At 45.5% G+C, this 27,892-nt stretch overlaps 3 protein-coding genes across 3 annotated transcripts; 1 reads left to right on the top strand and 2 right to left on the bottom strand.

Annotated features, from left to right (window-relative positions):
* Positions 1-1,970: 1,970 nt before the first annotated feature.
* Positions 1,971-5,939, bottom strand: LOC123187972 (protein FAR1-RELATED SEQUENCE 5). Its single transcript, XM_044599990.1, has 7 exons — positions 5,783-5,939; positions 5,317-5,634; positions 4,690-4,954; positions 3,901-4,591; positions 3,332-3,789; positions 2,915-3,202; positions 1,971-2,810 (listed from the first exon to the last, which is right to left on the bottom strand). The coding sequence occupies exons 1-7, from the start codon at positions 5,821-5,823 to the stop codon at positions 2,166-2,168; spliced, it is 2,706 nt and encodes a 901-aa protein (XP_044455925.1). The 5' UTR covers positions 5,824-5,939; the 3' UTR covers positions 1,971-2,165.
* A 1,986-nt stretch (positions 5,940-7,925) lies between these two features.
* On the top strand, positions 7,926-10,819 carry LOC123185001 (glutamic acid-rich protein). The gene is made up of 8 exons (XM_044597020.1): positions 7,926-8,376; positions 8,508-8,640; positions 9,342-9,464; positions 9,547-9,600; positions 9,832-9,878; positions 10,047-10,145; positions 10,348-10,399; positions 10,518-10,819. Exons 1-8 carry the CDS (start codon positions 8,251-8,253, stop codon positions 10,535-10,537), a joined length of 654 nt encoding a protein of 217 aa, XP_044452955.1. The 5' UTR covers positions 7,926-8,250; the 3' UTR covers positions 10,538-10,819.
* A 2,803-nt stretch (positions 10,820-13,622) lies between these two features.
* Positions 13,623-17,020, bottom strand: LOC123187971 (dihydrolipoyllysine-residue acetyltransferase component of acetoin cleaving system). The gene is made up of 4 exons (XM_044599989.1): positions 16,288-17,020; positions 14,239-14,334; positions 14,058-14,125; positions 13,623-13,948 (listed from the first exon to the last, which is right to left on the bottom strand). Exons 1-4 carry the CDS (start codon positions 16,936-16,938, stop codon positions 13,819-13,821), a joined length of 945 nt encoding a protein of 314 aa, XP_044455924.1. The 5' UTR covers positions 16,939-17,020; the 3' UTR covers positions 13,623-13,818.
* Between the last annotated feature and the right edge of the window lie 10,872 nt (positions 17,021-27,892).

Raw genomic sequence — 27,892 nt, 5'->3', positions numbered from 1 at the left:
GTCATGGGCGTGAACCTAGACAAAACACTTAAATGAAAGAAGTCCACCATTGCATGAAATTTTTTAGTTGCTAAAACATTAAATGAAGGATGCTTATCTATAAGAAGTTAGTATCACCTATGCATTACGGACTTTAATTGCTAAAGAAATTAATGTGCTTAGCACCTCATCTTAGCATCGATACGTTGGAAGTGGCCTAAAATCGGGTCGAGCTCGAGCTCGAGCATGGAAGCGAGGCCATGGTCTGATGCCTCACATCTGCTACGGAGAGGCTTTCTCGCGACGTTGTTCCTGGGCGGCCGTGGATGAAGAGGAGAACCCCGTGGCGGGAGGGAGCCAGGGACGCACATTGACGCCGCCCACCATCGAGGACTTTTCATAGTCTTACAAAGAGCCGTGCAACTACCCACCCAAATTTAAGGCATGATATTTGTAATTTGAGTTTATTGCATCAATTATATTAGAGGTTTTTTTTTATAGTTTTTCTGTCAAAAAAAAGAGTCGTACAACTCTCGGCATGTTTCATGGACAGTGGAGAGGCCAAGAAGTACATGGAACAGTCTGCTACAAACCAAATGATCGAGGTGTTTACTTATTACAAACCACGTACACACGCATAGATCAGTCACGCACTTTACATCGCCAACGGATACCAACAACGAAATATGGGCAGCAGGATGGTTGCAAACCTTGCAGCTCCAGCCAACGTAAAAGCACTAGCAGGTGAGGTCGTAATGCCGGGCAAAGCTGCAAATCAGCAATTCTTCTTCTTACCTGAGAAGCATGCGAACTCCACCGAGGCCGGACATGAACGCCAGCGGCACAAATGAAGCGTAGAGAACGCAACGGCGTGCGTGCTCGCTGCCTGCCAAGGCGCCGGACATCCATGCCATCGCAGCGACGGCCTCCGCCAAGCCAGCAGCGCCGGCGGAGACGACGGAGGCGTAGTAGGCGAGCTTGTGGCCGTCGAAGATGCCGGTCGGCGCCTTGTACAGAGCCGCGGCGACCGCCATGCACGCGGTGGTGAAGCCGATGGCGAAGATCAGCCATTCCACTGACCGATGATGGCCCTGCATCCCTGGTCCCGGGTCGAGCTCGCCGACCTCGACGTTGAGCGCCACCTCATCCATTCTTGGACAGATTGCAGTAAACTTGGAGTGGTAAGAAACTGCTTGATTAATTCCCACCATGGGAGCCTGTACCCCGGATATATAACATGAGGCCCCGCGAAAATGGTCTTTGGTGGCCGAGCACCGTGCAGGCCGGAATCAGTGCCGCTTGCGCTCGTTGCGATCGGTGCAAGCCATTAAGACGCGTCCGTATTTTGACCGTATTCGCGCCAGAGTCGGCTGCCGATCCTCCGTATTTGCTATTTAAATAAACTCTGCGGGCACACGTACACGAGCCGGTACACCAGTGCAGCACAGCATATAATCATAGACGAGTGTACACGGCACCGGAGTTGACCCGTCAAGGTGTGCGACAACAGGGATCCGTTGGAGTCGAACGTTGAGGATCTTGCCGTTGCCTTGGTCTGGCCGTGTATTTATAGGAGAGATGGCTCTCCATCGCAGCCGCAGCGTGCCCAAACAAGTTCGACATGGCTTCGTCTTCATCCTCGGTTCGTTCCAGGCAAAGGCTTCAGCCCACTGAAAATGCTCAAACCCATGATAGCCCACGCATCGTCTTACTTTACCATTTTATCAAATTTACGAAATTATCCGCCTTCGACGCATTTTAATTCTTGCAGTTATGCTAATTCTTTTTTTTACGAATATTTTTCTGGCTGAAACAGTCAACTACACATTGCTTGTCTTCTAATGATTCTCTCTGTGTACACTATTTGCCCTGAATCAGAAAATCATCACAAATTATTTTATTTTTGACACAAAAAAAATACTACACTTTTTCTTCATACAAGAGGTGCATCAAATCGAAGCACCGCAGTTTGGCAACTGACGCAATGCAAATCGCAGAATGAAGAGTGCATCCACATTGACAAACACATCATCACCAAATAATTATCCTCACAGAAAACGCTACCAAAGACATGATGGTCTCTACATAGGTTCAGTAATACGCCGAGTGGTCACTAATAGTATGACATCCTCTCAAAGCCCTGTTACACGAAACTGTCATACTTCAAGCAAAGAAAAAAGATAAATTCAACCATAGAAATCTGCCTTGGGCGTGTTGGTGCAGGTGTTCCTTCTGTGGCCTGTCAGGCTGCATCTGGAGCAGCGAGGTGACTTCCTTGGCGCCTTTGGCAGATCACCCCGCTGCGGACATGTTGTGCTCTTGTGCCCTTGGCCACGACAGATTGAACAGAACCTACTCCTCTTAGCTGGCTGTTCGTACGGTGCTTTGTCGCGGCTAGTCGTGGGGCGCCCCGCTGGTCTCTTCTTTGATGGCGCCGCAAAGCTATCTGAACATTGTGAGGCACTTTGCAACTGATTTGTTGGGCCAAAATGATGCTTCTGTGCTGTCGTTGAACCTGCAGAATCACCTGCCAGCTCTCTGTCTGATAATCCCATGCCATCACGTATAGCAGCCACCGGCTCGAGCAACATTTTCACATTTCGTAGCTGCTCTATCGCAAGAGTATACGCATCCACATTGCTGTCACCTAGCCTAACAATTTCAAGGCACATCAGATGCAGATTATTATGTCGCCGCGAAGAGTACTTAAGAGGACCCTGATCCTTTTGGTAACGCAGAAATTCTGGAGGTAGTATGTCCCTTGCATCCCTTGTCCAACGCTTCATTATGTGCCCGGCTGGGACCTCCTGCAGACCAAGCTGTATCATTACCTGAAAACAAGAGAAAAACGATCAGGCTCAAAATCTACACTCTTATTTTAGGCACACATGTGGTCTTGTATGTACAACTGAGCAATAACCATAGAAAAAGGCACCTTCAGGGCATGGCTGCACACCATGCCAAAATGTTCAAACATTCCACATTCACACTTGAATTCGTCTGCATCCTCGTTGACCTGAACGCGGAATTCATTTTTGCACCATTTGTCCCTTGAATCCTTCTTTACATGCCTCGCTGTGTATTCACGACGAGGCACATCTTCGATGAGAACATATGATCCACATTCATATAGTGCCTCACCAAATTTTTCAAACATGGCCCTTGTATAAATTTTCGATGCATGTACCTCAATAGGTAGGTTCTGAGCCAGCACAACGCCCCCCTGCATGCGTTAGACATATCACTGTCATGTGTTATTATCTTTCGATATGTGCTTTCAAACCACAGGAAATGGTTCATGTAGATATAATTTTACCATCGACGAACAACACACAAAACTTTTAATTCTTACCAGTTTCGTTCTCTTCTCTTGATAGCTCTCCTCTGAATCTCTGTCAAATTGCATCTTCTCATATTGCCGGACGAAAAGGTGCATCGGTGATCCTGGTGGCACATATCCTTTGAGCAAATGATTAGCACTCTCGCTACGTTGCGTGCTGGTCATTTTGGCGCAGAAAACATCCATGAAGTAAGGTTTAGCCCATTTCATCCGCGTCTCATATATCTGTGTGAGGAATACATTATTTTGTAGACCATGTTTCTCAACCATACATGCCCAACCATCCTCGAATTCTTTCTCGCTAACAATGTGGTGCACCATCTTGTTGAACTCTTGTTTGAACTCGCTGCCCTTGCCTAAGAGTGGCCCAAGGCACTCTTTTGCTTTCTTCAGCACATGCCATTTGCACCACCGATGTGTTGTATGCGGCATGACATCTTCTATGGCAACCTCCATTGCACGAGCTTGGTCTGAAAAACAACAATTCTCTGTCAGCAAATTACAGGATGAAAACGTTTTCAGACCAATCCTAAAAGGAAAGGTCAACAACACTAAACAGATGAGATCATTTATTTGTTCACCTGTGAGCATTGTGCGTGGTTGTGGCGCTCCTATCATCTGAAAAAACTCTGTGAATATCCACTTGAAAGTTTCAATTTTCTCATCGCTCATCAGCACCCCTCCAAATATAATGCTTTGGAAGTGATTGTTGACACCAACAAAGAGGCCAAATGGCATGTCGTATAGATTTGTTTTGTATGTCGTATCAAACGTTACAACATCTCCAAAACACTTAAATTGCTCTATGCTTCTTCCTGTTGTCCACATCAAAGTCTTGACTCGGCCATCACTATCAACTTGCACACTGTACTTGAACTCAGGATCTTCAGCCCGCATGGCATTGAACACCTCTATTGTTTTTGTAGCATCATTTTCCGACTGCTCTCTATTCAGTTTTCCACAAAGAGTTTTGAGAGATCTCTTTGTGAATGGCACCTCCTTCACAGATCCAAAAAAACTGCCAACCACACTATAAACCTTGCTCAGGCTTATATTGTTTTCTCTTAGCTGTTTCACCAAGTCTCTAGTGTATCTATCTATGTGCCTGTGTGATTTCCAGTGCAGCTTCTCCATACAGTTAACCGATACAGAATGGTTGTGCTCTGCTTTGTGTTCGCATATGTACCACCCTTTATCATCTGATCTAAGCACCCGCATCAACGCAGGGCATCCACACCTCGACGAGCGGCTGTTCGACTGCAATGGCTTGCCCTGCACATGTTTTTGATGTATTATGGGATCATAAAAATTTGAAAGAGCAGTGGCGGGGAAACTTTTTAGTGCTTGTCTGAATTAATGAATCATCATACCGCACACGCGCATACAAACTCCTGCATGCACTTTTTCCGATGGACGTTCAACCTGCTTTTGGCATACCGAACGCCAAACCCTGTCTCCCAGGAATATAGGTTGTAAAACTCATACGCTTCTTCAACCGTGTCAAAGCTAGTTCCGATTGCCGGGTTAACAACCGTGCCAACCTTGTTGTCTGCATAAGCTCTCATTGAAGCCTCGAGGGCAGGGACTCTGCTTGGGTTGGCATCCCTCTCTTCTGGCGCGTTGCCAATCCTGACACTGCACCCCCCGCGGAAAAACGTTGTTAAATATACTACTTACTAGTACAGACCGATTCTAACAGTGATTTTCCTGATAAAAGAATGTCTATCAGTTGTTAGAGAATCAGTAGAATATCATCTAGCTTAACCAAAACCGAATGCAAGAATTATGTTCCGGGTCAAGCAAGAATGCTTTCAAAGAGATGAGAATAAAAGGATTTTTTGTTTCTACACGGGGCTGAACTCTGTATATGTGTGTTCTCTTGTTACAGGCAATTACATGGAGTTTCAGTTTCTGCTCCTACAGCAAAAAACGATGTCGTGGAGGTACAGTTTATGGTCCAGGAGCAAAGTAATAACATATGAGTGTGTGTTTCTTACCGTCGAGTCCAACACGAGGCCTTTGATTTGTTGACGACCACCCCCTCTGCATCTCCCTCATCTCCCATTGACGCATGGGAAGTTTCCTGAGAAGCCATGTCGTTCGAGTCGCCAACCACTTCGCTCCCACCGTTGTTTTGTGAGCCGAGATTCGCGCCCACCACTCGGAACTGCTCTTTGGCGCTGCTGTCATCCATCGGCTCAGAAGAAATCACACCAGAGGAGCGCCCGCGACCTTCATGGATCGAAGCAACCACAGACTCCACAACATCGATTCCTCCACCCAATAAATCACCCGCATGAGTTTTAGGAACCAATCTGTAGCAGATATGAAATTCTAATCTATTCAGATCCAAACATCATCACGTAGAAGAATTAATGTCGAAATATCAGGCACTAATTGAAGAACTTGAACGCCAAATCAAAGTATTTCAACGAGGGAAAGTGGACTGAGATTGGAACTCACCCTGATTCTGCTTCCTCAAAGAAGAACTTGAGGCCATCCATGGCGAAACGCCGCTCCGCACAGCCACGGTCTGGAAGGGGATGAACGACTGACCAGAGTAGGAAGAAGCACCGCTTCGGGCATTAAGTCACCTGCATCGCCAGTTGGGCCCAGGATTAATATCGCACCTGCCACCCCTCACCTATATGGGCTATTTTTAAACCAGACCAGCAAGCACAGGATATGCCGCTCCAGGGCGCACCAGAGGCCCACGTACAAGTCTGGCACAGCAGCTCACGGCACAGGTGTATTTCAACGTAGCAACTATCGTATAAATATGGCAAAAAGAGCGGCGCACGCATCGCAGCGATCTACTGCACGCCCGCAGATTCCGGCCTGCACGGTGCTCGGCCACCAAAACGCCACTCTCCCCACCGCTTTAATCAATTGCAGTTTAGTTTGGCGTATGCTACCTTTTGGCGTGTGTATTTGCCAACCGTATGTGTCAGAACGTGAGATCCAAAGATCTACGTACGTACTTCCCCGTCAGTAGACTCAGTACGAGGGAAACTATGCAGAGACAGAGACTATTTGACTGTCCGGCCACCCTCAGGGGTCCTGCCGTGGAGCTATCCGTGGTATGTTCCCACTTCTCGGAAAAACAATGGAGTAATATTTTTGTGTCACCACTCACCACAGATATCACAACGAAGTTCATGAGAAGGTTCCTTTGGTTGGAAGCCGAGGATTGTGGAGTTTCGTATTTTGTACTCCGTCCGCCCTAAATTTTTTGTCTTAGATTCGTCTAGATACAGATGTATTTAATACTAAAACGTGACTTGATACATCCGTATTTAGATAAATTTAAGACAAGAATTTTGAGACGAAGGGAGTACTCTAGTAATAACTAACTGGAATGTTGTGGACCGGACCTTGTTTTGACTGTTTAATTCGAAAAAGATTTTTTTAGGGGAATCCGAAAAAGTTAAATGTATATAAGTTCAATTGGCTAAGACTGTCCGTTTAGTAATATCGTAAGTTAGTACCATGTATATAATATTATGGTATGATACTACCTCCGTAATGTATAGTATCATACGTACATTGCAAGACCTTAATTATTGTCATGTATGACATATGACAAACAATTTTTTTGCGGGCGGAAAAGCATTTCATTAATTGATTATGGTTTTACATTCCTCACTAATGATAGTGCTAAACAACATAACATTTATTATGATATTGTATCATGATTTATCATTCTTCATTTAATTTTATGTTACCTCTGGCATATATGATACTAGTTATGATACTTCCGGTATAGGAAGCCTAAGCCTGATCATATTTTTTTAAAGGGGGAGCAAGCCCCGGCCTCTGCAACAATTTTTTAAAGCACGAACATTTTTTGAATCTTAAGAACATATTTTGAAACGGAGAGAAATTTTGAAAAATTCCGAACAAATTTGGAAGTCCGTACAATTTTTTAAAGCATGAACATTTTTTTGAATCTTGAAAACATATTTTGAAACGGAGAGAAATATTTAAAAATCCCGAACAAATTTGGAAGCGCGAACATTTTTTGAATATGTGAACAAAAAATTGAAATTCAGTACATTTTCTGAATGTCAGAAGTTTTGTACTTTTTTGTGTAACGAGAACAAATTTTGAATTTTGAGAACATTTTTCCAAAAACTGAACATTTTTTGGAAACACGAACAAAATTTAAATTTTTGATTTTTTTAAAGGAAGAGAAGAAAAGAAAAGGAAATAAAAAATAAAATCATAAATATTTTGTAAAACTACAAACATATTCTGAAAAAGAAAAATAAACTTGAAAAAGAAAGTGAAACAAGAAACAAAAAACGAAAAAATGAAAAAGAAACAGAAACGAAAAAAAGAGAAATAAAAAACAATAGAAAGCCAAAAAAGAACCAGAAAGAAACGATACAGGAAAAAAATCCGGTTCAGGGAACCTTCTGGAAGGTTCCCAAAACCGGTTTGGACGCATTATGTGTGGGCCGGCCCATTTCTGTCGCTCGCTGCGCTGCCCCCTGTGCGGTCGCTCGACAGTTTGCCGCAGCGAGCGGCGAATAGGATTTTCCCCCAACAACAACACATGTTTTTTTTTGAGTAACAACAAGAACAACACATTACACACACGTTAGACATCTGCCGTCGAATCCAAGCCCATCTCATCAAGACCGGCCCAACGAGCGGCGCACTACCCCTCCCCTCTCTTCCTTCCGGGCGGCGCGCGCCGCCGTCGCTCGCTCCCACATCGAACCAACCGCCGCACGCGGCCGCGTCAGTGCCGCACCTCTGCCCTAGCCGCCTCTCCCTTCTCCGGGCGGCGCCGGAACTGAAGACGACGACGTCGGCTCGATTCTCCCCAACCAATCTCCGACGATCGCAGCCCGTTTTCTCCGAAATTTCGGGGCCTCGTCGCGCCTCCATCTGCTACCAGGAGGGGCGGCGTCGAGCTCCCCGGGATGTCGTTCCGCGGCCGTGGAGGGAGAGGAGGAGGGAGAGGCGGCCGCGGAGGAAGAGGAGGCAGAGGCTTCGGGGGCGCCAGCTATGACCACCCCGCCAAGCACGCTCCCCATGAGGACTTCCCGGTCAGTCAGCCTCCTCCGCTCCCCACACCTCTCCCCCTTCTCCGTAGTCATCACCTCGACTCGGTCGCCGTGCGGGGTTGGCTGAATTAGTAGGATTCGGGATTCACTTTCTTGGCGCCTCGCCCTTGCAGGAGATCACCCTGCCGGAGATGACCTGCGCCAAGGCGACCAACGAGGAGAAGGCTCTGATACTGTCCACCTTGAAGCTCGATGATTTCATGAGGAATTCTTGCTACTACCTGGAGCCGGATGCCCCCAAGAAAAGTACCACGACTCAACTTGTCATAACTGATATGATATGCTCATTTTCCTCTTGCTGCACAGTATGCTGTATTGCTTTGCTTCTCGATTCTACACTAGTATGTAGCTAGAGGGAGTGTGGATTTTGCTTCTTTGGAGTAGTTGGCCAGATAATTGGATACAGCAGGGTTATATTGAAGCTTGCCGTTTTTTCAGTTTTCGTATGAATTGACGTATCAGGACTGCTTATGTTACAGAGCAAGCGAGTAACCTCTATTTCTTTCCCTCTAATCTGTGTTTTCCTACTTTCTTTAGCTATGAAAGGCTGGATTTCCAGTGATACATTCCAACCCATTGGCGTATTAACTAGAAGCTCAATAATAAGGGATCCATGAATCCTGATTGTTTATATTTATGGAGAGTTATTTTGTATGCAACTTGATATACTGTTGGCACGGGACACATTTCCTACATCTGTATGGTCTAGAATTAATTTTGTTGTTTGTTTTTCCCATTTTAAATTTGATATTACCACTTGCATCTGTATCTTCGGGGGCTATAAATATAATTAGACTCCTTGCTAGCTCATAGAAACAGTTCAGCATCTTTCCTTGTGAGAATACTCTGGTTTGGTTTCATATCTTCTACAAGTAGCGATTTCTACTTTGTTTCTTTTCTTGAATTCTGTCTGATTACTTTCTTTTTCTGCCTTGGTTTCTTTTCAGAGAATGACGACAAAGAGATCGAAAGATATTCTGATAGGAAGCGTAAAACACAGAGCAAACGGGAAGCTCTTGCATCATACCTCAAACTGATCCCTGCAAATTTTCCTGCAGAACTGCTACATGGTAGTCTTGAAGTACATACCATTTTTTGTTTTCTGCTATGTGGTTGCACCACAATAAACCCTTAATATTATCTCCCTTTCAGGCTCTAAACGAGCACAACCAGTTCAGAAAAAACTTCGGTGGGATAAAGACGCAGGTATGCTATATTTCACAAAATCAAAACATAATTCCCTTGTTGCCTTTTCTGCCGTGAACTTCTGTTTATGCCTATGATATCTTCTTGAATCCTTATTAAGGAAACTGCTTTGTTTGCACCATCCTATTTGTATGTATATTCAAAGTAATGGAACTTAAATGAACACTTCTAGTGTAGATATATTCAGATACTCTGACCCCTTACATGGATCTTGTCATCTTTGTTTGCCAGATAATCAGGCATTTGATATATTCGAGAAACTTGAAGCGAAGCAGAAGGCAAGCCATCATTACCTTTTAGTTTTTTTTAAGCTGCTGCAGTATATCTGGAAGGCATATTTCTATTCAAGATATATCATTACTGGTTTACAGTCTTACACTCTGTTTGACATTACGGAAATAGGGAGAGGTTATGGCACCATGTTGACTGATATTTGGTAACTGTAGGATGGAGAGGAGAAGACCGAAAAGGAGGGTGATGAGGAGGAGGAGGATGAAGAGGAGGAAGCAGAAGCGGAAGAAAGTTCAGATGACGATTATAATCAGGTTAGTACCATGGAACTTTATGCACTGTGTTTTTCTTCGATGTAGAAAAATGGGTGTTAAAATGTTCATGGTTTTGGCAAAATTGTGTGATGCATGTGTATTCCTTCACATCAACAAATATGAAATGGTTAGACCAGTGATGCATCATTTCTTTGTCTTGCGTATTGTCTAATAGTTTGACTCCCATGGTCTTACTCCGCAGAATATCGAGTTTGATGATGACGATGATGACTGGAACCAGGAGGAGGAAGCACGTAAGTTTCCATTTAATGTTCAATTCATATTACTGCTATGCTACCTCCTTTTCCTTGTGAATCAGTGCTGTATGCATTGTAAAGCTTGCTAACAAAAATAATTATTTTCATGTAACAGATGAAGACTGCTATGATTGATGATCGCTAGCTGCTGAAAAGGTTAACCCATTCAACATTTGTTAGGTTTCTTGGTATTCTTCTTCGTTTGTAACTCATTGGGCAATTTTGATGGAAGGTAGTGCGTAATTAGGTAATATCAGATGATTATTCTTCCCGCGTTCAGGAGTTCATTTTGGTCATGGTATTAAGAAATGGAATCCTACGAGAAACTCAGGACCATCTGAATTCTGCAGAGTCCTGTTCTGAATGTTTCTATTGCGGCTGTGCCAGAAAATGCGATTTTATCTGCCCTTTAATTCATAGAGTTGGGTTCACATCCAAAGAAAAAGAAAGAAAATTATGGGACTTGGTTTTCTGTGCATTTCACGGAAGAAACCTGGCAGTTGATGATTTCAAGCTCACATCGTTATGTTTGGCATGTGCTTCGCTTAGGCCAGGATTCAGAAGTTGAAAGCGTGTTTTGTTCTTTTTCTCCCTAAAAATACATATTCCTTGTGGTGCTTGGATGAGGAAGATGATCATCACATATGCCATGCAGCTCCTCATACTCGTAGTTCTTCCTCGATCGAACGGCTGTCTGTGGTATGTAAACATTGATGCAGTAGCTAAGAGCAACTCTAACCGATCCCCTCTAATCTCTAATTTAGGCCTCCTTTGGTTCATAGGATAGGAAAATCGTAGGAATAGAGAAGTCATAGGAAATGAGATGATATGTATCTCAAATCCTATGAGTAGGAATAGGAAAGGAGATGCCCTTTGATTCACATCATAGGATTTTTTTTTTCATTGAGTCTAGGCTAATATTTATTTTCCTATGAAATGTAAAGGATAGGAAGAATTCCTCAGGAATAGGATTCCATTCCTACAAACCAAAGGGTCTAAAGGAATTTTTTCTATAGAAATCCTATCCTATGAAATTCTTACAAGATTCCTCTAAACAAAGGAGAAGTAAACGGCCCGGTATCCTATAGAGGACTACGCTCCTCTAAAAAATGGTAGTTTCTAGCTGATCCCTGATACTTACCAGAGTAAAAACTTTAAACATGAATTCATTTATTTTTGGTCCATTGAGTTAGACTTCACCACTCATCTGATTACATACTCCACCAATTCTTCACTAAGAGAACCAATCCAAAGAAAACTACTACTTCCTCCGTTCCCAAATATTTGTTTTTCTAGCGATTTCAACAAATGACTACATACAAACTAAAATGAGTGAATCTACACTCTAAAATATGTCTACATACATCCGTATATTGTAACCATTTGAAATGTCTAGAAAGACAAATATTTAGGAACGGAGGGAGTAGAAAAATTACACATTTTAATAGAAACACTACTTCCTTAACTGCTCATGTTAATCCGATCAATGCTTTCTCCATCTCTTGATTGACTACATTGTTTCTTTTCCCCATCAGCTTCTCGAGCTTGCACAGTTCTTTCTTCTCTTCCTCTTCAAACTTGAACATTGCATCCTCTATAGCTTCATCTCTAGCAACTAATGCACCAACATCAAGCAAATTTCTTGCTATCAATAGATCAATATATTCTTCCCAATACCAAAATTTGCATCCGTCCTATATACAAGTTAAAGCAAACAATGAGTTTCACATTGCGATGAATTTGAAGAACAGCCGTATGAAATGACACTCACTCCGTCCTTTTCGCACTTGAAGAAAACCCATCCGGGTGTTTCGGCATGCTTGAAACGTGGCGCACCACTAGCCACCAGCAGTGGTCACACTTGATTATCGGCAAAGGCTCGCCAACGAGCTGTTGGGCGAGGGCCGAGCCTGGCCGACGAGCGGACGTTGTTGTGCCGATGGTCGGCCGACATGTGAGATGCAAGCGGTGAGAGGAGGACATACCGAGAGGCAGCGGGTAGCGCTCGAGGTGGATGCCCTGTTCGATCCCCGTCCAATCTCTCCAAAACGCGATTGCGTCGGTGACTAGGTGCGTCGAATCCGGCGACGGCGGCAACAACCGTAGATCTGCCGATCTATAGTCGTCGGTAACGAGAAATCGATCAAATCGAGGTGGGGGACGAGCGCGGCGGGTGCTAGGGGGTGGGTGTTGCCGGTGGCGTGTGCTGGCCGATGGAGGCAACTAGGGCGGCGCCGAAGTGGATGCGCCACGAGGTTGGGTGGGTGCGGCCACAGGTGGGGGGGGGGGGGGGGGTGTCGCCGGTGGCGTGTGCTAGCCGATGGAGGCCCACGAGGTTGGGTGGGTGCGGCCGTAGGTGAAGGGGGACACTTTTTACTCAGCGGGTGGGCGGCCGCGCCACGAGGTTGGGTGGGTGCGGCCGCAGGTGGGGGGGGGGGTGTCGCCAGTGGCGTGTGCTAGCCGATGAAGGCCCACGAGGTTGGGTGGGTGCGGCCGCAGGTGAAGGGGGACACTTTTTACTCAGCGGGTGGGCGGCCGATTAAATATAAGAGTCGGGGCGGCCGAAGAGGATAACTTTTACTTCTCTAAAAGTTTTAGGGGGGCGGCTAGGTACAGTTCAGTGGAGTAAAAGTGAAAGTTTACTCTAAAGTGTTAGGTTATCGGTTAGAGTTGCTCTGACACAACCACAGTCATGACATCTTATTCAAGCAGTACGTGACCCTAGTGCCTCTTTGATTCACGGGTTTCTCGAAACCCAAGAAGTAAAACATAGGATTAAGTGTCTCGTCCTCTTGAATCCTACGTACAACATTATAAACTACATGATTTTTTGGTGAAATAGTATTTGAAGGCACAGGAAAACACAAGAGAATGAGATTGATGCCACTTAGTCCTTTCCAGATTTGTTCAGAGATTGCTTCTTTTGCGTCTGACGGAGTAAACACAGCAATCGATAATTTTGCAAGTGAAATGCTGTTCCCTTTTCCAGTCAGTTACGTTATTTCGCTCGCTCAAATAGTGGGCATACAGTTGCAGATCTCCCAACATACTCCAATGGCCAGATTTTATGACATTACTAACATCAGCAACCACAGCAGCTAAATTCCTCTGCTGTCCTACTGGGTCCACAATTCAGTACAATCAATTACCATCGGTCGTGCTGTGTGTTCTTCCAGTTGGTAGCAAGATCACATGCCATGGATGTATAGAAAGCAGGGCATTTAATCAAGAACAAGCCAAAGATTTTTTTTCTCCATTGGTGCAACGTTTATTCCCTGAAGGTCCCAAGTGTACATATGGTCGAATGTGCGTTAAGCAACCAAAATACCACTAAGTACTAGTATATCTTACAGGTAAAATGGAGCTTAAATTAGGAATTGTCAACCATCTTTCCGAAATTCGACAATGAAATTGCATTACAGCGATGAACTCGGAGCGGGCAGCAGGAAGTTGAGGAGAGCCTCGTTGAACCTCTTTGTGTCCTCCGCCTGCGGCATATGGCCAGCGTTCTTCAGGATCTCCAGCCTAACATTTGCGCCTAGCTGCCTGCATCAATTTGCACCCATCTTTCATGTCTAAGTTACAGTAGAAGGTGACACAACTGCAACCAGATTACACAACCATGTAATAAGAGTAGTAGTAAACGCTTGCTGACCTCGTCACCTGGAATGCCTTCTCTATGGGGAAGATCTGGTCATGCTCTCCCCACAGCACAAGAACTTGCTGAAAGATGGGGGCAGATAGGGTGAAGAAGAAACTATGAGTTTACTTTGCAATTTTATTACATCAATTTGCACTTTGTTCGTTGTGGAAAATTAGATGATGTATGTATGTACCTGCGGGAGTGGAGTGAGTTGGAACTTGTCTTTGTTCCCCAGGGATATCGCTTTGATCAGCCCCTCCTTCTCCTCTATGTTCTCGCTGTAGAGATACTGCAGCAAAATGTTTTATTTGTGATTTTTTTAAATGCTCCCAAACTAATAGAGGCATCCATTTTATTTTATTTTGCGGGAGAGAGCCATCCATTTCTGTTGATACAAAGTCCCTAATTAAACGTGACAACCTATTTCCCGCAAAAAAAGGGCCATCCTTGACTCTCACATGTTTATTATTTGTTTCCGTATCAAGGTACTGGCATTAAATTAGGAAAGAATACATACTATTTAACAAGTATTAATATGAAGAGTATATCCATCAAGTTTGAGTGTGGTTTGAGAGTGAAAGATTAATCTTGTACGACACCTATGGTATCCTCTATAACACTAAGCTCCCTAGGTTTATAGAGCACACATTCAATTGAGGTCTCCAATTAAGATTGCGTCATCCGATTTTAACCGGGTCAACAATTTCTCAAAGCATTCCCACTCAATTCTTTTATATCATACACTATGCTCTTTAATTTTTAAGGCCTCACAATTAATTAATGTCTTTAATTTAGAATTGGTTCAACTCGATTTTGACCGGATCAACAATACTAAGCTCCCTAATTTTTAAGGCATCACAATCAATGAAGGTCTCCAATTGAAATTAGTTCACCCGATTTTGATCGGGTCAACAATTTCTCAAAATTCTCCCATTCATTTCTTTTATCTATCTATCTATCTGTCTATCTATCTATCTATCTATCTATCCAATCAACCGAGGTCTCCAATTTGCAATTGGGTCACTGATTTTGACCGGGTCAATGATTCAAGGGGCTCTCTCTTCAATTCTTTTATCATCTAATACACCATGCTCCCTAATTTTATAGCCCTCCCATTCAATCGAGGTCTCCAATTTTGGCCGGATCAATGATTTAACGGCCTCTATCTTTAACTATTTTATCATCTATCTAATACACTATGTTGCTTAATTTTGGAGCTCTTCTGTACAATTGAGGTGTTCGTTGGTTCTCGACTTGGACTAGGTCAATGATTTCTCACGGAACTCTCTCATTCAGTTGAGGTATTAATTTTGGATTTGATTCATGATTTTGACTGGGTCAACAACTTCTCAAAGTAACCGGAAGCAACCATTTTGTAGAAACACATTAGTACCGTACACCCTCTCACCATCTAACAAACACATTAGTACCGTACATCCTTCTAATTAGGTACCATAGTTGAAAGTTTGTACACAATATATTGTTTATGCTGCAGAACCCGTACACATGGGAGAGAATATAAATGGAACGTGATAACATGACAACAACATTGTTTATCAGACAACATATGCCTATCACGACTAAGTCAAATGAACACATGTTACATCACCTTCGTTATTTATGTAGGACTAACGATGCTACGCACTACCTACCTAATTTTTTTTTCGAAACGGAACTACCTACCTAATTATGCTCTTGATGGAAGCTATGGCGGGGCCGTTGAACGGATGCTGTCTCTCCACTGAATGGTTGGCGGCTCGATGATACGTTTGGTCGTCGACATGGTTGGTCGTGCATTGTTAATCGTGCGTCGTCAAGGACATTGGATGACGTCGCTGCTAGTTCGTTGCGCGGTTATGGTAGCATTATCATATTGATACTAATACTCCCTCGTTTCTAATTTTATTTTTTTTTGATATTTCAACAAGTGACTACATATGAAGCAAAATAAGTGAATCTACACTCTAAAATATGTCTACATATGGATGTATGTGATAGTCCATTTGAAATGATTAGAAAAATAAATATTTAGAAACGGAGAGAGTATTATATATCGTCCTCCGTCGACAAAAACAGACATGGTTGGCTGAGACCTGAGTTCATCTGTTAATCGACATGGACACTTGTGTCCGAGTCGTTCGCTGGGTGGACTGGTAGCTATCGCGGTGAGGCCGCCGTTGGACGAACAAAACTGCCGGGAAAGCCGGACGAAAATCAAAGATGGTGGCCATTGATCACGTACCTGAACGAGGTCGCGGAGCAAGAAGCCCGGGATGAACGGGCGGGGGCGGTGGTAGGCGAGCCCCATCAGCCGCCGCATCTGCTCGGGGGTGCGCGGCAGCATCAGGTCCTCCACGCGCTCGGCCCCGCCGCGCGCCAGCAGGGCGCGGTCGTCGGCGTCGCCCTTGAGCAGGTCCGAGCTCGCGATCACCACCCGCTCCACGGCCTCCGGCCCCAGAAGCCTCGCCACGTGGTACGCCACGAAGCCGCCGTAGCTGGTCCCGACCACCGACGCCCTGGCTGAGGGGGGCACGATCGCGCCTATGAGCTTCGCCACCGCCTCCGCCTGGTGGGCCTCGGAGCACTCGCCGTCGACCGGCGTGGGCGACGTGCGGGAGCCGCCGAAGAAGAGGAGGTCCGGCACGACGAGGCGGAACCGGCGCGACAGAGGGCCTACCTGGGGCCGCCACTGCCACGTCGCCGGCGGGCCGAAGCCGTGGAGGAGGACGAGGACGGGGAGCTCCTCGCTGGCGCCGGGCGGGAAGCGCCAGCACTGCATCGTGGTGGCGCCGCCGTCGAGCGGCACGGACGCCTGGACCAGGCCCGCCGCGGTGAATCGGCGCCGGAAGTAGGCGTCCAGTAGCGGCGCGATCCCGAGCGTCGACGACGGCATAGTTGCGGGGACTGAAGGTGGAGCGCGGGGCGCCTTCGTGGCTCGTCACGTCTGCTTGTCCCATGCGCGCGTGGTGTCGTACGTATATGTATGTCTGCTCTCGATGGAGAGAAGACAATCACGGGCTGTACCAACCGCCCCATGTCTTTTCTGAGGAGTCCGGCTCAACTGCGGCAGGAATTTCTACAACACACTTTTCTTTTCTATAGATAGACTATCTTTAAATAGTCAAACTGTTTTTGATTTGGATTGCAGCAGAATATTAGACGTTAGAAAAGTGTTTTTTGAGGAGTATTTAACAAAAACTGCAATAATTGGGACAACCATGACCAAAAACTACAACTCTAGGAACCCTAGCAAAAAACTATTGTACCACTTTTGCTCTAATTTTTGGCAAAAAAAATCTACCACTTCTGTTAAATGACCGATTGAGCACAAATTAAGGATGATTATGACATGAATGGCCCACTCGTCGGGGGTCAACCTGGCACAAAGTCAACCTGCACCATTATGTTGACCATTATGGCATGTGGGACCCACATGTCATTCTTAGTAAAAAAAGGCTCGCCCGCATGCATGCATTGGGTGAGCACGTTCCAGTTCATGGGTTCGGTCAACTCGCCCGCTCAACACTCACGCAGGAGAAAATCTGCCGCCGCCACGGGTAGCCGCCACCGGGCGCCGCGTCCATCTGCCGTTGCGGCAAAGATGCAGGTGAGGTGGGGCGCGGGATGGTGGCGGCGCCATGGTGAGGCAGCCGTCCTCGCGCGTCACCTCCAGTTGTCGTTGCGGTAAAGATGCAGGAGCGGTGGGGCGCGGGATGGTGGCGGCGCCATGGTGAGGCATCACTATTGTGCATCACCTCTAGCTGCCGCCAGGCCCTAATAAGTCTCAAACATATATATAATTTTGTATCGTTAAATGTTATTATATCATCACTTTTGTATGTTTTATATGCTACTAGTTCAAATATCCGTGCGTTGCAACGGACGAAAAAATTATAAAACCTGCTTCGTGTGCCATCTCGTGCCTGTTTGCGAGTATAACTTCCGATCTATTCATCAACTGTCAAGGTAGTTCAAAGAACACCGGAAGTAAAAAATACATCTAGGTCCGTAGATCACCTAGTAATGACTACTTACACTGGAGCGAGTCGGAGGCGCGCAGCTATATTCGCCCCTCCCTTATCGAAGTCGGGCAAATCTTGTTGTATTAGAGAGTCGGAAGTCATCGTGATAAGTCTCTATAGGACCAGCGCACCAGAACAACATCCGCCGCCAATAAAGAGAAATGTAGATAAGAAGGATCCAACATGTAGAAACACGAACACAGACAAACGAAGACAAGATCCACGTGGATCCACCAAAGACAAACAGTGACCGAACCCGTGAGATCCAATTTTGATAAACATCAGTAATAAGGTTGTGTGCCTATTCTACATGATATACCGGTAGAGATTGTGTGCTGATGTTTGAAACCAGCTCTAGACAGTAGTCACAATCACCAAATCCTGCAAATTCAGATCGCGGGCCAGGGCAAGTGCTTCACTACACGCGTGCGCCTCCAAACTTGCCGGGTCGATCAAGCCTTCAAAGACCAGTGCTGAAGCTCCAAGAAATTTCCCCGACTTGTCTCGACAAACCACAGCCGCTGCTCCCTTCTAGCCCAGGGTCGATAATGCTCCATCACAGTTGAACTTCACCGCTTCATCCTCAGGCGGCAGCCATGCCCGTGCTCTCGGGACAGCAGGCACATGCATCGGTCGCTCCTTTTGGGACTCAACGATGTCCAGGTCCTCCAAGAAGCGCCTAATAAAACTCATGGTTGACAACGGGCTCTGGAACTCATTCTCATGGATTGCTTTCCGGCGCGCCCACCAAATTGCCCACATTGTCACTAGCATCCGAGTTACATCACGTTGGCTTGTTGATTCGAACAACCAAAACAGCCATAGACGGGCATCAGCGTTCTGGTTTGATATCACATGCTCTAGGAGCTCTTCATCACCTAAAGCCCAAACGCATCGCGCCATGCAGCAGCTTAACAGAGAATGACGCCAAGTGTCCTCATCTGCTCCGCAAATCGAGCATGCTGGTGAATCTGCCATATTTCTCCCATGACGCACATGCCCCGTCGAGATCGAGGTATGCGCTAGTCTCCATACGAAAATTTTGATCTTGGAGGGAACCCGTACATTCCACAGCTGCGACCAAGATTTCCTGTCAGCTGTAATGTTTGAATGTCCCAGCCGATGATCAAGCCAATCCTCCCTCTGAGCCTTGACTGCAGAAATCATACGGTAGGCCGACCGAACCGAAAAAACACCCTTCTTGTCATAGTGCCAGGCCCAAAAATCATCCTGCACCCTAGTACTTAGTGGTATATTCTGAATAACTTCAACATCGGGAGCGATAAAGTGTTCCGTAAGCGCCTGCTTGTTCCACGACCTGGTGGTGGGATCAATCAGCTCCGAGACCAGAACTAGAGGGTTGGCCGACCGTGAGCATATTGGCCTGAGCTTGTAATCCCTTGGTAGCCAATTGTCGTGCCATATGTACGTATGTGATCCACAGCCGATGCGTTTGATGAGTCCTTGCGCTAGCAAGTCTCTTCCCTCTAGTATGGAGCGCCAGACCTGGGACGGACCTGCACCCAACGTGGCATCCAAGAGGTGGCAATCTGGATAGTACCTGGCTTTCAGAATTCGAGCGCTGAGCGAGTCCGGATCCTGCAGTAGTCTCCATGCTTGGCGCGCGAGTAATGCTAGGTTGAACAGCTCCACATCCCTAAAGCCCAATCCCCCCATGAACTTTGGTTTCGACATTGTTCATGAAACCCACGCTGTTTTCCGTTGGCCATCCTTGCTTCCCCACCAAAACTTACGGATCAGGCCGTTGATATGCTCACACAAACCCCTTGGGAGCTTGAAACATGACATAGAATACGTTGGAATAGATTGAGCTACAGATTTTATTAACACCTCTTTCCCTCCGGCAGATAAACACTTCTCCATCCACCCTTGCACCTTCTTCCAAATTCTATCTTTCAAGTACTTAAAGGATCCCTCTTTGGCCCTCCCCACATCCGAGGGCAGACCCAGGTACTTCTCTGTTAAAGATTCATTGTGGACCGCGAGGATGTTCTTGATGGAGTCACGAGCAGAGTTGGGTACTCCTTTACTGAAAAAGATAGATGACTCTCCATATTAACCCTTTGTTCGGAGGCGTTACAATAGATCTACAGTAGCTCATCAATACGTGTGGCCGTATCATCATTTGCTTCAAAGAAAAGTAGGCTATCGTCAGCAAAAAGTAGATGATTAACAGATGGTGCATTTGGTGCGACTGTGATCCCCCGCACTCCTGCACCAGATTTCAGTAAACATGAAAGTCCTTCAGCTGCCAACAAGAACAAATATGGTGAGCTCGGATCGCCCTGGCGCAATCCCCGAGAAGGCTTGAAACCATCCAGTCTCCTGCCATTAAACATAACCGAAAAGGATACCGACGTCACACATCTCATTACTGTCTCAGTGAAGCGGAGGCGCATTACAGCTCTCAAATACGACCACTCCAAGCGATCATACGCTTTCATCATATCCAATTTTAGAGCACAAAACCTATTGCCCTTCACCCTCCTAATCTTCATGTAATGTAGGCATTCATAGGCTGTAATGAAGTTATCTGTGATGAGACGACCAGGGACAAAAGCCGACTGCTCTTCGGAAATGATCTCAGGGAGGATTACCTTCAGCCTGTTGGCTAAGACCTTTGAAGCGATCTTGTAGATCACATTACAAAGGCTTATCGGCCGAAACTGTCCTAGAACTTTTGGACTTGCTATCTTTGGAATTAAAACGATGAACGTGTTATTTATCTCCTCCGGTGAGTCCACCCCATCAAGCACTCTAATGATTATCCTTGTAACTTCATCACCACATAAGTCCCAATGCTTCTGGAAAAAATGTGCAGGGAAATCGTCCGGCCCCGGCGCCTTAGTTGGAAACATTTGAAAGAGAGCTTCTTTAACCTCCTTATTGCTATAAGTGGCATTTAGGTGGGCATTCATATTACCATCCACCCTCATCGGTATGTGCGATAACACCTCTTCCATACCTATTGTTCCTTCCGACGTATAGAGGTTTGAGTAAAACTCTGTAGCCATATTTGCCAGTTCCGCCGGATCCGTACAAGTGGTTCCATCCACACGATCAAGTTGGGTGATGCTGTTTTTGGCCCGTCTAGCACTTGCCTTCCTCTGAAAGAACTTAGTATTGCTATCACCCTCGGACAGCCATGTGATACGAGACCGCTGTCTCGCCATTATTTCCTCCTGGTACGCGAGTTCCACCATGCGCTCCTCGACCTTGCGTTCCTCCTCACCAGGTCCGAGTCTCAAAGGATCCGCACGCAGCATAGCTAGTTTCTGTCGAAGCGATCGTTGCTCTTGCCAAACCGATCCAAAAGTAGTACGTCCCCAACTGGAAAAAGAAGTGGCCACCGACTGTAATTTGTTGGCCAAATCCGACACCGACGAGGCCGAGCCATCACCATTCCATGCTGCTTCCACCACGTCCTTGAAATGACCATCTCTTTCCCAGACACATTCATATCGAAAAGGCTTCTTCACCGCGACGCGCTGATTCCCCGCTTCCATCTCATTCATCAGCAGAATAGGGCTATGATCACTCTTAACTGTTGTTAAATGCTCCACTCTTGCAAACGGGGACATATTGGACCAGCTTGCCGAAGCTAGCGCCCGGTCCAACCGGACCCTACAAAACTGGCCACCTGTAACACGCTTCTCGAAAGTCCAGTCTAAGCCAGTATAGCCCAAGTCCGCCAGCTCACATACATCCACCGCCTCCCTAAACCCCTCCATTTGAGCGCTATCCCTTGGATTAGGGCCCATTTGCTCCTCCTGGCGAAGTATCTCGTTGAAATCGCCCATGCAGAGCCACGGTAGCGTGCTTTCTCCCCTCAACCTTTTCATGGTATCCCATGTTTTGTACCTCAAGCTCCGATTTGCCTCACCATAAAAACATGTAAGGCGCCATTGCTCTGACCCTAGTTCAGATATCCAGGAGTCTATGTGATATTGCGAGAAATTCTTTATTACCAGATTAACATCTGTCTTCCAAAAGATACAGAGACCGCCACTACGGCCACTACTAGCTACTGCAAAGCTGTTTTGAAAACCTAAAGAGACCACCAAACCTTCCACTCGATTCTTTGCTATTTGAGTTTCCATAATACAAAGAACCGACGACGCACTAGCTCCCACGAGAGCGCGGAGCTCATGGACTGTCGCAGGGTCGCCAATCCCACGACAGTTCCAGCATAATACTCTCATTTGGCTCGGCGGCCCTCCTCAAGGGAGGCCGCCTCCATTGCTTGTGTTTTGCTCACCTCCTCAACATCTTGTTGCTTCCTCCTCTTAACCAGCGGATCTTTCTCTAGTGTGGATGCCGACACAGTATTACTCGAGCTCGGGGTAGCACCTTCAAGCAGCTTTACCGTCCCACTACCCTCCCGAGGTTAGAAACAGGCTGCCCCGTAATTGTGAGAGTGCCATCCGAACTCACCAGCCGTTTACGAGATCCCTTCTCTCCATGATCATGACTATCTCCATTAACATCCAAATCCATCCGCTGCGGTGCTGGTGACTTAGGCCTAGTTACTTCTCCTCGACCACTGCCTCCTGTCGATGCCCCCCAGCCTCTACCCCCCTGATCTGTTCTACCTGACTCCCTTCCTCTCCCCCTAGCTCCTCCATCACCTCTTCCCCGGGCACCAAAGGTTTGGCCCGCTGGGATCTCCGGTTCCCACAGCAGCCACTCCCCCCATTCAAAAGATCTCGGGTCGTGCACTCCATCCCCACATTCATCCGCAAGGTGACCCATGAGGCCACACGCCCGTCTTGTCTTCTTGCCATTCCTCTTGCGTTCAAGGCTGCCGTTGTTTCAAGGGCCGTGGGCCTTTTGCTCCCTCTTCTCACTTCTAGGGTTTATTCCTTTGTTCGGTTTTGATCGTCTGCTTGTGGACTTCTGTTATGACAGCCCACCGATGTATAAAAGTTCGTATGATTAGGTTTGAACTAACGAGGTGGGACTATTATGCTGCTAGCAACTTTGTTTCAAAGCAATAGGAGACCAGTTGAGTTGGTGGTGCCCTTCACGTTGGAGAGTCTGGTCGTTAGTTTGATACTCTTGGCAAGTCCTTTTTGCATTGCTTTTTTCCTTTAAAAAAGAACTGTGGACCAGGCCCAGCACAACTCATACGGAGACGGACAAAAATATTATAGAGTGGACGGACTAAATTACGGTGGTAAGAAGCAATAGCCCTTTTATTAGTAGAAAAAATATAGATAGATATAGATTTTATATTATTTTTCTGAACTAACCTATTAATTTAGTGCCAGTGTCAGTTCCTATTTTTTGCAAGCTTTTGGTTTCGTGGAAAATTCCTATATGCAGAAGTCCAAACACTATGAAAATTTATGAGAAATTTTTATGGAAAATATGCAACACTAGAAGCTTCGAGAGGGAGCCAAAAGTGGGCTATCGGCTCCACAGCCCCAGGGGGCGCCGGGCAGGCTTGTGGGTGCCCCGCAACTCCATTTGACCTAATTTCAAGCTTATAAATTCAGTGATTTCCCGAAACCCTCAAAAGCGAACCCGAAAGAATTTTGTCGCCGCTGCAAGCCTCTGTTCCGAAGCGATCCCGTCTGGAGCCCTTTTCTGACACTCTATCGGAGGGGGGAATCATTGGGAAGGCCATCTTCATCAACCTTGCTACCTCCATGATAATGTGTGAGTAGTTCCTTAAGAACCTACGGACCATAGTAGTACCCACATCTCTCTCTCTCTCCCTCTCTCTCTCTCTTCAATACAATGATCTTCTCTAAGATCAATCCGATGTAATGTTTTGCGGTGTGTTTGTTGGGATCCGATGGATTATGGGTTTATGATCAGATTATTCATTGAATTTATACGAATCTCTTGAAGTTTCTTTGTTGCATAATTTTATAGCTTTGTATTTCTCTTCGATCTATCAGTCTACTTTGGCAAGTTTGATTGGTCTATCTTGCGGTGATCTTGCCCTGTGACAGGAGGGGCAAAGGCATGTATTGTATTGTTGCTACCAAAAAAATGACGGAGTTTGGTCATATTGATTGATCTTATTTTGTCCACATTATATCATCTTGCTTAAAGCATCACTATGTTATGAACTTAATACTTTGAGATGCATGCTGGATAGCGGTCTTGGGGTGGAGTAACAGTAGTAGATATAGTTGGGTTAACAGTCTACTTGTCCTGGACGTAATACCTATATTTGATTTGTTGGGGAACACAACAATTTCAAAAATTTCCTACGCACATGCAAGATCCATCTAGGTGGTGCATAGCAACAAGAGGGGAAGAGTGTTGTCTACGTACCCTCCTAGACCATAAGCGGAAGCGTTATGACAACGCGGTTGATGTAGTCGTACGTCTTCACGATCCGACCGATCCTAGCACCGAAAGTACGGAACCTCCGCGATCTGCACACGTTTGGCTCGGTGACGTCCCACGAACTCTCGATCCAGCTGAGCATCGAGGGAGAGCTTCGTCAGCATGACGGTGTGATGACGGTGATGATGAAGTTACCGACGCAGGGCTTCGCCTAAGCACTACGAAGATATGACCGAGGTGGATTATGGTGGAGGGGGGCACCGCACACGGCTAAGACAGTTGTTTGTTGTTGTGTTCTAGGGTGCCCCCTGCCCCTGTATATAAAGGAGCAAGGGGGGAGGCCGGACGGCCCTAGGACGCGGCAAGGAGGGGAAGAATCCTCCTCCTAGTAGGAGTAGGATTCCTCCTTTCCTAGTCCTACTAGGAGGGGGAAGGAAGGAGTGGGAGAGGGGAAGGAAAGGCGGGGGGGGCACCCCCCCCTCCTAGTCCAATTCGGACTAAAGGGGGAGGGGGTGCGACCTGCTCTGGCTGCCCCTCCCTCTCTCCACTAAGGCCCATCTAGGCCCACTAGTTCCCCCCCCCCCCGGGGGGGGGGGGGGGGGTACGGCACTCCGATTTTCTCCGAAATCACCCAGAACACTTCCGGTGTCCGAATATAGCCATCCAATATATCAGTCTTTATGTCTCGACCATTTTGAGACTTCTCGTCATGTTCGTGATCACATCCGGGACTCTGAACTACCTTTGGCACATCAAAACACATAAACTCATAATACCGATCGTCACCAAACGTTAAGCGTGCGGACCCTATGGGTTCGAGAACTATGTAGACATGACCGAGACTCATCTCCGGTCAATAACCAATAGTGGAACCTGGATGATCATATTGGTTCCTACATACTCGATGATGATCTTTATCGGTCAAACCGCATAACTACATACGTTGTTCCCTTTGTCATCGGTATGTTACTTGTCCGAGATTCGATCGTCGGTATCTCAATACCTAGTTCAATCTTGTTACTGGTAAGTTTCTTTACTCGTTCCGTAATGCAACATCCTATAACTAACTCATTAGTCACATTGCTTGCAAGGCTTATAGTGATGTGCATTACCGAGAGGGCCCAGAGATACCTCTCCGATACACGGAGTGACAAATCCTAATCTTGATCTATGCCAACTCAACAAACACCATTGGAGACACATGTAGAGCATATTTATAGTCACCCAGTTATGTTGTGATGTTTGATAGCACACTAAGTGTTCCTCCGGTATTTGGGAGTTGCATAATCTCATAGTCATAGGAACATGTATAAGTTATGGAGAAAGAAATAGTAGTAAACTAAACGATCATCGTGCTAAGCTAACGGATGGGTCAAGTCAATCACATCATTCTTTAATGATGTGATCCCGTTCATCAAATGACAACTCTTTGTCCATGGCTAGGAAACTTAACCATCTTTGATTAACGAGCTAGTCAAGTAGATGCACACTAGTGACACTCTGTTTGTCTATGTATTCACACATGTACTAAGTTTATGGTTAATACAATTCTAGCATGAATAATAAACATTTATCATGATATAAGGAAATATAAATAACAACTTTATTATTGCTTCTAGGGCATATTTCCTTCAGTCTCCCACTTGCACTAAAGTCAATAATCTATTTCACATCGCCATGTGATTTCACACCAATAGTTCACATCTTTATGTGATTAGTTCACATCTTCATGTGACTAATACCCAAAGGGTTACTAGAGTCAATAATCTAGTTCACATCACTATGTGATTAACACCCAAAGAGTGATCATGTTTTGCTTGTGAGAGAAGTTTAGTCTACGGGTCTGCAACATTTAGATCTGTATGTATTTTGCAAATTTCTATGTCTACAATACTCTACACGGAGCTACTCTAACTAATTACTCCCACTTTCAATATGTATCTAGATCGAGACTTAGAGTCATCTAGATCGGTGTCAAAAGCTCGCATCGACGTAACTCTTTACGACGAACTTTTTTATCACCTCCATAACCGAGAAATATTTCCTTAGTCCTCTAAGAATAATTTTGACCGCTGTCCAGTGATCTACTCCTAAATCACTATTGTACTCCCTTGCCAAAATCATGCTAAGGTATACAATAGGTCTGGTACATAGCATAGCATACTTTATAGAACCTATGACTGAGGCATAGGGAATGACTTTTCATTCTCTTTCTATTTTCTGTCGTGGTTGGGTTTTGAGTCTTTACTCAACTTCACACCTTGCAACACGGGAAAGAACTCCTTCTTTGACTGTTCCATTTTGAACTACTTCAAAAACTTGTCAAGGTATGTACTTATTAAAATATTTATCAAGCGCCCTGATCTATCTCTATAGATCTTCATGCCTAATATGTAAGCAGCTTCACCGAGGTCTTTCATTGAAAAATTCTTATTCAAGTATCCTTTTATGCTATCCAGAGATTCAGTATCATTTCTGATCAACAATATGTCATCCACATATAATATCAGAAATGCTACAGAGCTCCCACTCACTTTCTTGTAAATACAGGCTTCTCCATAATCTTGTATAAAACTATATGCTTTGATCAACTCATCAAAGCGTATATCCCAACTCCGAGATGCTTGCACCAGTCCATAGATGGATCGCTGGAGCTTGCACACTTTGTTAGCACCTTTAGGATTGATAAAACCTTCTGGTTGCATCATATACAACTCTTTTTTAATAAATCCATTAATGAATGTAGTTTTGATATCCATTTGCCAGATTTCATAAAATGCGGCAACTGCTAATATGATTCAGACAGACTTTTAAGCATCGATACGAGTGAGAAAATCTCATCGTAGTCAACACCTTGAACTTGCCGAAAACCTTTTTGCGACAATTCAAACTTTGTAGATAGTAACGCTACTATCAACGTCCGTCTTCCTCTTGAAGATCCATTTATTCTGAATGGCTCACCGATCATCGGGCAAGTCAATCAATGTCCATACTTTGTTCTCATACATGGATCCCATCTCAGATTTCATGGCCTTAAGCCATTTCGCGGAATCTGGGCTCATCATCGCTTCCTCATAGTTCGTAGGTTCGTCATGGTCTAGTAACATGACTCCTAGAACAGGATTACCATACCACTCTGGTGCGGAACGTACTCTGCTTGACCTACGAGGTTCGGTAGTAACTTGACCTGAAGTTTCATCATCATCATCATTAACTTCCTCACTATGGTGTAGGCATCACTGGAACTGATTTCTGTGATGAACTACTTTCCAATTCGGGAGAAGGTACAATTACCTCATCAAGTTATACTTTCCTCCCACTCACTTATTTCGAGAGAAACTCCTTATCTAGAAAGGATCCACTCTTAGCAACAAAGATCGTGCCTTTGGATCTGTGATAGAAGGTGTACCCAACAATTTCTTTGGGGTATCCTATGAAGACGCACTTCTCCGATTTGGGTTTGAGCTTATCATGCTGAAACTTTTTCACATAAGCATCGCA

This window comes from Triticum aestivum, chromosome 2A (genome assembly GCF_018294505.1).
Source record: "Triticum aestivum cultivar Chinese Spring chromosome 2A, IWGSC CS RefSeq v2.1, whole genome shotgun sequence".
NCBI classification, from domain to species: domain Eukaryota; kingdom Viridiplantae; phylum Streptophyta; class Magnoliopsida; order Poales; family Poaceae; genus Triticum; species Triticum aestivum.
This window is presented reverse-complemented; position numbering and strand designations above follow the sequence as displayed.

Excerpts from the sequence above, each read along its gene's own strand:
- LOC123187971 (XM_044599989.1), bottom strand. The coding sequence starts at position 16,938 with ATGCCGTCGTCGACGCTCGGGATCGCGCCGCTACTGGACGCCTACTTC. Across the intron at positions 14,335-16,287 it reads TGCTCCGCGACCTCGTTCAG|TATCTCTACAGCGAGAACAT; the intron begins GTACGTGATCAA and ends ATTTTGCTGCAG. Across the intron at positions 13,949-14,057 it reads AAGGCATTCCAGGTGACGAG|GCAGCTAGGCGCAAATGTTA; the intron begins GTCAGCAAGCGT and ends AAATTGATGCAG.
- LOC123187972 (XM_044599990.1), bottom strand. The coding sequence starts at position 5,823 with ATGGATGGCCTCAAGTTCTTCTTTGAGGAAGCAGAATCAGG. Across the intron at positions 4,592-4,689 it reads AGTTTGTATGCGCGTGTGCG|GGCAAGCCATTGCAGTCGAA; the intron begins GTATGATGATTC and ends AAACATGTGCAG. Across the intron at positions 2,811-2,914 it reads TGTGCAGCCATGCCCTGAAG|GTAATGATACAGCTTGGTCT; the intron begins GTGCCTTTTTCT and ends TCTTGTTTTCAG.
- LOC123185001 (XM_044597020.1), top strand. The coding sequence starts at position 8,251 with ATGTCGTTCCGCGGCCGTGGAGGGAGAGGAGGAGGGAGAGGCGGCCGC. Across the intron at positions 9,601-9,831 it reads TCGGTGGGATAAAGACGCAG|ATAATCAGGCATTTGATATA; the intron begins GTATGCTATATT and ends TTTGTTTGCCAG. Across the intron at positions 10,400-10,517 it reads GAACCAGGAGGAGGAAGCAC|ATGAAGACTGCTATGATTGA; the intron begins GTAAGTTTCCAT and ends TTCATGTAACAG.